This window comes from Styela clava, chromosome 3 (assembly GCF_964204865.1).
Source record: "Styela clava chromosome 3, kaStyClav1.hap1.2, whole genome shotgun sequence".
Classification (NCBI taxonomy): Eukaryota; Metazoa; Chordata; class Ascidiacea; order Stolidobranchia; family Styelidae; genus Styela; species Styela clava.
This window is the reverse complement of record NC_135252.1, coordinates 12,507,591-12,520,159: the sequence shown is the minus strand read 5'-3', so window position 1 is coordinate 12,520,159 and position 12,569 is coordinate 12,507,591. Positions and strand designations below refer to the sequence as shown.

The window sequence follows — 12,569 nt, the reverse complement described above, 5'->3', positions numbered from 1 at the left end:
CATTTCAATTACGGTAGAAGGCGCAATTGGAATGTACTCGAATCAATGGATCAAAATTACGGCTAATTTACATTCCGTGCTCACAACAAGGCCTTACATTATGATTAATATATCTCCACGGAATGCTTGAACCGGTATTATTTAGTAATTCAATCGCCAATTCCACGACCTCCTTCACAGATCTTATATAGACAGCAGATTTTATATCAGGGAAGCTATGCGAGCTACACAAGTCATACACAGCCAATCAAGGGCAGAGTTTTCTGTAGTAGCCTCTTTTCGCTACGCGATTCAAAATGTCTCCAGTCTAAATGAAAAGTATTAAAAATTGTGTCATGATTTACGCAATGTTTTGGTGTACAAATTCTGAAAATAAAAACGTGAGCAGCTGAGATAAAGTCGAAGACAAAGTATAAGACGAGCAGATACAATCAAAATTGATATGAACTGAAAAACAAAGGGCGAGACAAATGAAGGGGGAAGAACGGGTCGTAAGTTAAAAAGGGAACTGGCAAGACGCTATTGAAGCGAGTAATGACTCGGGTTTTGCAAGGTATTGCCTTACTAAATATGCACACGTATAATGGACGTGTGCTATTTGGAAATTGGAGATGCACAGCAGAGCAAGAAATGCACTCTGAAGGACTTGGTGGCGAATTACACACATCTTCTAAAGATCATGCTATGTAGATGGCAATTTCTGCCTACATGAAGACAAAATAATGGACTGTAAATATAACTGAATAAGCAACGATTTCAATTGTTACCTCCATATTGAAAAAGCCTACAAAGCGAGACACTGACCACGCTAGATGTCCTGATAAATTATAGATTTCGTTCTACATGACTGACTCTCTCGCTTTGACATCTCTTTCGCCTAAGCACCTAAACCCCAAACATGGTGTTAATTTTTATACCTCGCTGTTATTATTTCGAATCGTTATTGTTATAAAAATGTATTGCTTCAGCTAAACAACAAGGAAATTTTCTCATCAGTTGCTTACATCGTATTCATGGTATCTATCTTTCTGTTGCCTCCAGATCATCAGTATATATAAATAGAACACAGCGCACCGAACAGCTGCACAATGCTATGCAGTATGATGAGGCACCCGACAAATGAGCGCTCTACCAATCGCGGTAAAAGCGGTTAACGAAATGAAAATATTGAACGCTAATACCCCTAATGCATTTTCGTTCGTCTGCCGTCATCGTACACTTCTTTAATAAATCGTGAAAATTGAGATGGCTGATTAGAACGGTTGTGTGACTGAACTGACATATTTAATCATTTATGTCCTGACTGACTCTTTCGATTCTATTTGTATTTTCCAAAAGTTATTCATTGTGTTGAAAAACAATCAGTATATTTTACGACGTCATTTGTTGCTGAACTCAGCAAAGATGACTGACTTCATATTCTTTCGCAGCCCCTCGTCAATTGCGGTCGAAACATTGTATCTTTTTTTAATTAATATATATATATATTCTTTTGTTTCATTGTATCGGTACAATGTTTCATGCACAACGGAAATTGTCTAAAATATCCGAATCTACTTTCATTACGCACTGTAGTAGAAAGAAGTTATAAATCAAATTTGACGTTAAATAATTTAGAGCAATGCACAGCTTTAACCGATTCCTTTAAAACTAAAAGTTCAACTACAAGTCCTTACTTTTACCAACTAAAGATCAGATAAAAGATATTTTGAATTCATGCTGACGGCTAATAAAACCAGTCCCTGTTTGTTTATGCTTATAAATATATATATGATAACTTGTCCTGCAAGAAAGCCATAAAGTTGAAACTTTCCTTTAACACCATAACACAGAACGAAATTTATAACGTCGTAGGTTGATGTTGTTTACATCGCTGAAAACCGATATCGGTTTTACTGGTACAAAGTCATATAAGTGACCAACCGTTGGTCTTAACTTGGCTCATAATACAAACATTATTAATAACTTCTGTCTGAAATATAATTAAAATCAGCGGTTAATTCTACCAACGTGTTTGCCGATGAAACATGAACAGACGAAAACAGTCTCTTTTGCACAAATGTATACAATCACACATTTGGGACGCCGCAGCTCGTTCAACGAGATAACATGGACAAATAAATTGAAAGCGATTCATACTTGTGAACATGGCTGCTTCGTAACAGCAATGGTGATGTGCGTGAAAATTCCTCTTGAGGCATAATCAGGAATTAACAATAGATTTATTCGAAATCATCTTTCCAGATCTGCCTCGTCTTAATTGGCATAATATTTTACTTGAGTTGATTTAATTAATGCTCACGATACTGGAAATCAGAAACTTTAAGCTAGTAAATTCTATTTTAATTTGCTTGGATTAAGAAGCTTATTCTCAAGAGCTATGCAAATACATAAACCTAGTTACGGCAATTTAGGATTGAAAATTTATAGAGCATGAATAGCGTCGGAATGTTCATGTTATTTTGGGAGTGTGTCAGTTACTATTCAATATCATCAAATTTGCTGATATAGACGTGATGTTACATTCGATGAATGAATTGACCTATTCTTCTGTGCCCGCATTTTCGCCTAGAATTCAGCTGAATAAGATGCAATTTGAACTGATAATTTATTTACTTATTAGAGTATGAAACCAATCAACAAGTCGAAATCTTGTAGAAGTTTCGGTGTTTTTCGCCTCTACTTGAAATGCTTTAATTATATTAGCGTCTAAACGCCTGAACGTAGGAAATGGTAGCGATCGAGATCTGTCTTAATTTCATACTCGCATGCTTTATAAAACGGCTGGCTAGAATGCGGTTTCGTCGTTAGCGCTGGAGCCATGAAATTATTAAACTGCAAAGCCAGCATAGCTAATGTAGCGAAAATTATAATACGTTTCATATAGAGCCACTCGTGAAAGAAAAATCTCCAAATGAAATATAAGCTAAATAAAATTTGATGAAACCCTTTTACACATTCCCATAACTAGCCAAATTTATAACACCAAAACAATGTGTTAATGTGGATTGCCACCACAAAATTGTTTGCTTCCAGGGCCGCATCAGGTGAAATAATTTCTTAGGAATAATAGTCAAGTTCATTCCCACAAAGACGCGAAATTTGTTCTGACTATAACTTGAAGAGAGAAAGAGAGAGAGAGAGAGGCCCAGTCTCAACTCGAGTTTGTCAACCTCAATGCTTTACTTTAGAATAGATATCTGGGTACTGGCATAAATTTAGTCATCATAAACAAACTTGTTGACTTTCTACGAAACGACTCCACTACCCATCATAGCATGTCTGGAGTTCTGAATAATTCATGGTTTCTAGTATGATTTCTTGAACTCAAGTTACTTGATCACGTATGACGATTGCAGTAAGGTACGGATGTGTGATCTGTGGTCTCATGAAGTAACGTAATTTAAAACACTAACGTGTTTTCGAGTACCTCTTTGGTGTACAACCTGTTTAATCTGATAATGCCAATAAGGTAATACTTTGAATGCCAAGCAGGTAATGATATAATGAGTGCAAACATCCTAAAAACTTCATGATTTTTATTAATATGTCACACAATTGAGCTATTAAGCGAAAACAATGGGCGCTCCCGTAGTATGTGCACCAAGATGGCGGACACCTGAACATAGTATGTATACCAGGTTAGGGTTAGGTCGTAATTAAATTCCAATTTTTCTTATTTTAGTTCTATTACGAGTTTGGGGACTAAGTGATTCCCGTAGTATTTGTAGCTGAAATTATGGCCTAACCCTAACACGGTACACATACTACGTTCCGGTGTCCGCCATCTTGGTTCACATACTACGGGAGTACCAAAAAATGTTATGAATTTTGATAGTTATGCTTCGGAATATTGGTTGCCATCTTTCTTACGATATGGTGTCACATTTACTTGGCACATGTGAGCAAAATATAAATACTACATTGTGTTGAAACTATGAATTGTTTGAAGCTTATTGCTGACCTATTGACCACACTTAACCAGTTGATAAATTCTTCCAAACCGGTGTGTATGTTAACAGAACACCCGGTGTCTCTTCATATTATCTTTCCTGTTATTATAAAATAGAGACATTTGGCGCAAAATGCTATAGCAGCGGCAATTGAATTATGCTCGTGGTAGTATGGATATTGGCTACTCTATCGATGATTGTTAATCTGCCCATTGCCACTTGTGATTTACAGTAGTGGATTTCTCTTTTGGTATAACAATTCCATTATTTTTGACACTTGAATGTTCAATTTCCTTTTCCGTTTTCTTGTAGGTCGCTTCATTTACGAGCGTTTTCACTCTTGCTCCCCTTAGCGCCTGTCTTTAAATTATTACATGTGTTGTGAAATATTTTTTACTCCGCAGAAAAGTCAGTATCAAAAATAAAAAAATACATTGCAAGAATATTACAAAAACATAGTTAGAGGGTGTAGAGAATAAAAAGTATAATTTTTACGTGGGGTCCATAAGGAAAATAGGTCTTAACATAATAATTAAATTATCATGTAAATCTGCATTTAACAATATACTTTTAGTAGAAAGTAACTTAGACTCACAAATTGTCTAACAAAGCAAATAACAATATTATAAACAGTTTCCGCTTTTTTATTGTGGAAGTCAGCGAATGGCAAAAATCCTACAGTTTTGAAAAATGGTTTTTGCAATAAATTATTGTAGATAAAGATGGCCTGGGCGAATTTAAATGCATAGCAGAAATTTTCTTTGGCGATTAGAAAATAAAGCAACAAAATGGAAAATACTAACTATAAGACTGGTATTATAAAATTAAGAAAGCATTTGAATGGCACTTTAATATTATTAGCAAAATGGCATAACACCCCTACTGAATGTAGCACGTGATATAACAGAAACAAAAATGTGCAAAGTCTTCGCGGCAGCGAGGACTGTTTCGAATCTAAAGTAAGAAAAATGTTCAATTTCTTCGTATCCAGTATCTCATTGAGGTATTTTATTAGTAATGCTGTTGCGAGGTATTTATATTCTGATATTTGGATGTGCATACGTCATACAGTAAGCGTTCTTTCATCAAATGAAGCTAATGGATTTAATATCCGGAAATCGACTAATTGTTTGGTTTCGGGATGTAACAAATTATAACCGAACAGTTTCATAACATCTTTGCACTGAGTTTGAATAGCATCAGTATCTGAGTTGTTCAATTCTTTACGCCACGATTGCCAGGTTGCATTTGAATATCTAACAGTGGTGTATGCATCTGATAAAACAAGTTGTTTGAATTGTTGGTATTTGATCCTTATCAATTTTCTTCTCCTCATGAACATTTTCTTCAAACGAGCGTCTTTACTGATGGAAATCTCGCCCTGGAATGACGCAATTAACGGTATCAAGTCTTTCTCGTCATCTACTAAGCTATAGGCTTTCTAGTGCGCTCAATAATAAAAGATTAAAATGTGTTTTGAATGAATATAATTTTTATTTGTTTTCAAAACTTTTGTAAAATTCTCTAAATTCTGAAATACTACGTTGGCATGCAGCTATTTGGCCACGAGCATTGGACTTTTGTATTTAAATATGCAAATCTTCAATTTTAAACCATTCGAAATACTTGACGCTTGTGCTAAAATAATAAATAAACTCAGGTTCGTGATCGAATTATTATAAATTGGTGCAATGTGTAAATCTAATGCTGATTAGCCTTAACATTCGAAAAAGTTCTGGAATGTGGTACTTGAGAGAATAAGTAAACAGAACATTAAAGTATTTGAGTGTATTTAGGGGCGGAACTTTTTTTGCTCACCTGCGTGTTTATATGAATCCACTTTCGTATTGAATCAGTCATGTCAAGTCCAACGAAGTCATAAATTTTTTCTACCATCTTTATTGGATTGATAGCAACGTCTTCATATCTGTAAATACAAATGTATATTGCAACTAACAGAAAGACCCAAAGAACACAGAAGTAGTTTGTTACAAATCACTCCACAACAATATTCATTTAGTTTTTGGACCCGACGTGGACCCATTGATCGTTTTGTTATTATGTTGTTGTTCATGGCGGTATCATTCTTCTTGTTATTATGAAAAATCGCTTTCTCTTTGATTATCGGACAAATTGCTTTGAAATTTTCAGTGGTTGAAGATTGTAGATAAAATATATTAATTTTTATTTGTTTCAAAAATTTCTGTGTGCTCTATGCCTGGGATTCGTTTTTTGTGTTCGATGGCGTCATAAAAATTAAAATTGCGCACTTTGTGAAGGTTTCGCGTTCGTTGCTATATGGTGGTCAGACAAAGTCAGGAATACTACACTACCGGTAGTCTACTGTAGGAGATTAAATAACCGTACTTTTCCGTTTTAGCGCATTGTTCTAGTCTTTAATTTTAGCCTAGAATGATACTCCATCAAAAGTTTCACATTGAATAAATGAGGGAAACGTAACGTAACATAATGCTCACGACAACAAGTGTAATGAATATTTCCTCGTTTATTCTCGCAGCATTGGCTAATCGGCAGCAATGCCGTAAAATATCATTGTAAAGGTTCATCAGGTTATTTATTGTTATCTCCCGCATATACCACCGACTAGAATCTTTATCAACATACGAACATACGAGACCGATTAAATGAAAATTTGGTATCCTAGTCCATATATAGTTTTGTATGAAAAAAATGACAATGAAAAATTAAATAATACTACATACCTTATTAGTTTATATCTGCCCTTCAGCCATTCCGGCTGTTTTATTAAACTCAAATTCACATTATTGTACATTCTTGCACATGTTCCCACCATATCGTTGTAATTATTCAATTTTTTCCTGGAGGAGGCAATTCCCCTAGGATCCCTGATCAAATGTAAAATCTTTAAATCCATTTTCTTGTCCTGCATCAAAGTTTCCAGTATTGATAAACTTCGTAATCTGATAACTTTAGTCGCAGAAATAGCCTTAGATTCGCATATTGAGTTTAGTTCATGTGTTTCCACTCGTCTGCATTTTGCACACGAAATTGGTGCAGCGCAGAACCGTTCACTACAAAGTTCCTTTGTCCTTGTTCTGTACACAAAAATAATTTGTCTATGAGATGATATACTTAATCTTACCATCTATATCAGGGATCGGCGAACTTTTGTCGTTCGCGGGCCAAAATTAAAGGTTGCACGTCATTGGCGGGCCGCACATATTTTTAGAAAGATAAAAAACGGACGAATGGCCAATGAATCACATTTTTTCACACAGATTTCAGTTAAATTTCAAGCAGTGCGCGAAGACCGATCATTTGAATATTTTCTGCGTCATTAAACCATTTACACTCAGCATTAACTTTTTTACGTTCTGTTGCCATTTGTCTAATTATAATCAATTATAGGCTCATTAAACGAGTGATTGTGAATTAGATACTTGTTAAGTTATAATATAATTTAGTGTCTCAAAACAAATTCTGTCACGTAAAGAATATAATCGTCAATACAGCTGTTTTGTTATTATAATTCAGTGAAGCGTCGCGGGCCGGATTATAGTGCTCCGACGCTGGCCGTTTCCAGCGATCGGAAAAACGCCTCCCCATCCCGGAAACGACGCTGAACGGCCTATAAACCACAAAATCATTCGAGTGTAACTTAATTAATGGCTTGATTGACAGGTATCCGCCTCCAAATTACAACAAAATCTTCTCTGGCCCGATCGCAATGAAAAAAATTCTGGGTTACGTGATTACCATCCCAGACCTACATGCCGAGTTTCGTTCGAATCAGCCCGCCAGTATTCCGAGAAAACTAGAAGTTTGCTTGCGCTCTAGCATGTACTATTACTACCCATCACATACGCTATACACGCAACGATTTCTGACTCTGATTATGTATACGCATGGCATTATAGTGCTACCTCGTTACCTCACCATCATGTTCAAAACGCGCGGTGAGGACATACCGTAATTGGTAATTTTGATGATACACACAGCGTAATCCTATATAAAATTGTCCTAATTGTCTCCCGTTGTTAATAATCTCATTGTTGTCCGTGATTGTATTTATCCCTCATAAGTTGCCTCATAAGCAAGAAAAATGATTCACAGTAAAAATATGCCTTGGTGCAACTGGTAGCGCAACGTGTGGTTCCTGGCATCCGGAAAGTTAGAGCGATTGACTAGCGGATACATGTTAAACACATGACTGGTGAATATGCAGGGTCATTAGACACTTTTTTGGGTTGGATAGGGACGTCTCTATGAACCCTACCGAATCCTGAAGTACTAACATATTGATAACAGAACAATAATCACCAGACCATACGCCCTTCTTGCGCTCGCCAAGATCAAGAATAAACTAATATTTTCTAGCTGGTAGAGTTACAGAAGAAAATATGTTTTCTAAGTTTATTACCTGAAACAAATATTGTTCATGACACATTTCTGGCCTGTCCATTTCAATTTGTCGATTTCAGAATTATCCTCAGTCAAATTTCGAAAATTACAACTCAAAGTTGACCGTAACGTATCCACAATACTGGTCATATTTTGAAGGTCGACAGGAACGAGCGGCTCGTACGTATAAAACACATTTGGATGCTGGTTGAAAAGTTCACCAACGAAACTTGATCCAGATCGATAGTTGGTTACAATAAGTACACCTGGAATATACAAAACATACAACGAAATTTAAGTGATATTTTGACACATTATTTGCTGTGTTAATCTATGAAATTTACGTCGTGTGTAGCGGTGTTCATACGTTATCACATCAATAATATTATTGTTTTTTTAAATGTACAGCAAACTAATTTTCGCCTATCCGACGACCTTATTAAGAATAGGTTTTACTATTCCTATTAACGTCGTCGGATAGGCGAAAATTATTTTGTAAGCATATGTTTAATTTTTGTCTTGAAGGCCAAGAAGATCCAACACGAGTATTTGCAACCTTGTGGAGCACATTTCAAAATACACAAAATTTCGTAAACGAAGATTTGATGCGTTTACCAATGCCGCGCGATCATCAACATGATAAAATATGATATAATTCGTCTTCAACATTTGGGCCGTGGCGTCAAGGGCTATTTAGTGAAATCAATTATTATATTGATTCAGTTTTTTCAACTTTCGAACTTAAACTACGGTTTTGATTAATATTAGAAGTCGATTTCAGAAACTCATAACGCCACCTTAAGCTTGGACATGTGAGAGAATGATTTAAAGAAAATTATGACATCCATCCTTCGTCATAGCATGATTGTTTTCCCTATTCAAGACGCTGCAATGTGTTTCAGACTTATTTACTCACTACACTCACTACACAATTTATTTACTCACTACATGTGGTGTAGACAAATAAACAGGTAATATTCCCAGGTTTCTTTGTTTTATTCATAGTTCTTATTGTGCTTGTAGTTCTCATTTATCATACAATAAAAATTTTTAAACTTACAACTGTTATTATGATAAAATCGGGCGAAATTTTCTGGACACTTATTTACAAGTGTTTACGTCAGTACAGCCATAGCCCTACATGGATAGTCATAGCCACAAAGCAACTTATTTCTAGGGCATGTTAGGCATTTGAAGGTTGCGGTTGGGTTGAACTATTCATTATTTAGGACTTAGGAGTGGGAATGGATATAAAAATCTAATCGCTTTTTGAATGTTGTTTTTTGTAGAGGGCTATTGGGTTGCAATACTTACATCGGGTTTGATTTTTAGGCTAAACAAGACATTCACTAGTAATTGAAACCGGTATGTTATGTGAGGATAAAGTGATTCCAAATGTCTCTAGCCCAAACGAAATATGTTGGTAATGGTAAATGTGCCAAAGCTATGTGCAAAATTTTGATATAAAAATCCAGACAAGATAAACATGAGTAGTGTTGAAGTACTGTATAAGAATGTGAATACAATCATTGAGATATGACGTTAGCGCTCGTTGTTGCGATTGATCTGTTGACGTTATGCACAAAATAGACATTGTTGCAAATTTCGTGGATGATCAGTTAATATATTACCAGTGTGACCTTTATCGGCTCCAAACTATATTTTTGAGCAATGCGTGAACTACTTGTTAACGGTACATTTTGAAACACAACAAGGTTCGTTGTGTCTTGTTTCAGCTTGCAGAGACAAAACCTAAACGTACGCATAAACTTTAAACTTACGTCATCTCAACCATTATAACATGATCGTATTTCATGTTATAAAGAAAACTGCGTAATGTTATTGACTGCACAGACTAGTTGTTAGCGGAAACTTACCTCTCGTTGGTGTATTTCGTTGTAACCGTCTTGCGTACTTCATTGGCTTTGATTTGATGTAATTTCCAACCGAATATATGTACATTTGAACAACAAAAGATATTGAAAATATGACAATTAATACGGTCAGCAGGAGACGTAGCCATTGCCGCCGCTTCATTTTGATTTGCTGAAACCTGCGTCGGTTACGTAACACCTCTAGCGTTCCAATGTAAATTGTGCAAGTACGAGTATTCATTCAGCACAATAATATTGAGAACTCAGATGCAGTGACTCATTACAAGCTATTGCTGACTAGACTACTAAGTGCATGAAATTGAAATATAAATTCGAAGTATCAATAGTGCTGTTATATATCAAGTTACTCATATCGAAGTTAAATATGGCAACGTGCCCATGCGTGCAATAATTTGCATTTTGCAGCAACATAAACAATACTGCAATAAATAAATGCTGCAAACGTTTCTCGATTTATATGTATTACTCCGGGACATGGTAAGGGCAGTAGTATATAGTAATAAAGTTGCAATAATCCAATTGGCAACACCGACAAAACTAAACTGTTCTGCACTACCCCTCGGACCGACGAAACTTTGTAGAAATACACTGTGTTAGATCGAGGCAGAATCATTTGCTCGTGCTACAGCAACCATGCATTATACGCATTTACATCAACCAGTACGAAAAAATAACGTTCGTATAGGTATTTAGCGTCTAACTTACTCTTACTATTTTGCGCCTTTTCTCTGTTTTTTACGTGATTACAGTGATTTCGTACTGAATTATCACACATATGATTTGAGCTAGTACTACTCAGTAATTATCCTAAGTTGGCTATTATAAACTATGCATCTTCCACTCTCTCTCGCTATGAGCTACGTTTTGCAGATTTTCATTTTACTGTGTCTAACTGTGTTCAATGTAACGATCCTTGAAAACGTTTAGTATAGAAAAATACCGGGAAAACAGGCAGAAGTGACGTTTATAAATAACTTATTCGCTAAGCTCGCGACTATTCACTATCAAATTTCCACCGGATGTGCAACCTACGCATCAACGCAATACCCTGATCAATGGATAATTACGGTACATAAAATTATGTCTACACACGAAACAAATGCACGTTACACATTGTCTTTACTGTCACGATTGAATATGAAGATATCAGAAATATATTTCTCAATGTTTAGTCGTACCTTCAGCTTACTGTTAGGATGAATACTAACGAAACGATTTCAAATTCTTGTTAAGACATTTTACTTTCGATTGCTCAAACAACGCTTCAGTATGTTAATCACAAAATTCTCATAAAACAACGTTTATTTGCTTAAACTAATTAGGCCAGGCCAACAACAGAGTGTTAACTATTGAATGCAAGCTGCTTGTCGCTATTTTTAACACCATAAGTAGTCTAATAAAAACCGTAAACAGTTCATTTTATTATTCATTACACTTCAGATATTTGGTTCCGACAAGAAATAGGGATCAAGCGGAAATATTCAAACTTCCCCAGGACATCCCGAGACATAAATTATTCCATTACAGCATATACCATTTAATGCAGATCTGAACATCCAAGCAATGGATCAATATAATCGAACTATAAAATTTTGGCTGTGTAGTCCATATGTTGGATATTATTATCATTACATAACAATATTGATTACGCATGACCCTCGTAGGGTCAATATGATGTAGTAATGCGTGTCAAATGGTTTATTCACGGCTATGAATTTACAAAACATAATCAATCGAAATAATCGAAAATTAATCCTATAACGTATTGTAAGTATAAGATCATACTTTCTCAGACGAGAATATCGGTCAGAGACCGAAGACTTATCTATCGAAAGTTAGGGGATCCACCAAAACAGCGCTCTTACTCCATAGTGACACCTTGTGTTCTATCACTAATTAATTAATAACTCGCTAATTATACGACATAATTCGCCCAAAATCAATAGGCTACTGGTCCGAGATAAGATGAATGCACATGCAAAATCTGGAGCAGATTCAATCTCGCTTTCGAGATTGAGATATCGCGTGCATCTAACAGACAAACAGACATACAGACAGACAAATACCTATCAACATACTTACCGATTAAAATCGATAAGTAACAAGCATTTATCAACAATGATCATCAGAATTAAATTTTTAAAAAGGTGATGTGATCATGCACGCAATAACGTCATGTTTTAACATGATCTGCTCCATTAAATCATTCTGCTGATCGCTTTTTTTGTATTTTTCGCTGGAAGGCTATTTCAAAAAATTCTGTGTGTTCTATAGGATTCGTTATTTGTGTGCAATTACGTCATCAAAATTGAAAATTGCGCACCTTGTGGCGGTTCCA

General features: G+C 35.6%; 1 protein-coding gene across 1 annotated transcript; it reads right to left on the bottom strand.

The window, feature by feature from the left end:
• Positions 1-4,332: 4,332 nt before the first annotated feature.
• Positions 4,333-11,321, bottom strand: LOC120343329 (carbohydrate sulfotransferase 1-like). Its single transcript, XM_039412469.2, has 5 exons — positions 10,214-11,321; positions 8,356-8,602; positions 6,677-7,030; positions 5,772-5,880; positions 4,333-5,334 (listed from the first exon to the last, which is right to left on the bottom strand). Exons 1-5 carry the CDS (start codon positions 10,449-10,451, stop codon positions 5,017-5,019), a joined length of 1,266 nt encoding a protein of 421 aa, XP_039268403.2. The 5' UTR covers positions 10,452-11,321; the 3' UTR covers positions 4,333-5,016.
• Positions 11,322-12,569: the final 1,248 nt, after the last annotated feature.

What these genes read in the sequence shown, in the direction of transcription:
- LOC120343329 (XM_039412469.2), bottom strand. Translation starts at nt 10,451, where the DNA reads ATGAATACTCGTACTTGCACAATTTACATTGGAACGCTAGAGGTGTTA. An exon ending in GGCAGATATAAACTAATAAG is followed by an intron (nt 5,881 to 6,676) that starts GTATGTAGTATT and finishes TTGTATTTACAG; the next exon opens with ATATGAAGACGTTGCTATCA. An exon ending in GGATTCATATAAACACGCAG is followed by an intron (nt 5,335 to 5,771) that starts GTGAGCAAAAAA and finishes GCGTCATTCCAG; the next exon opens with GGCGAGATTTCCATCAGTAA.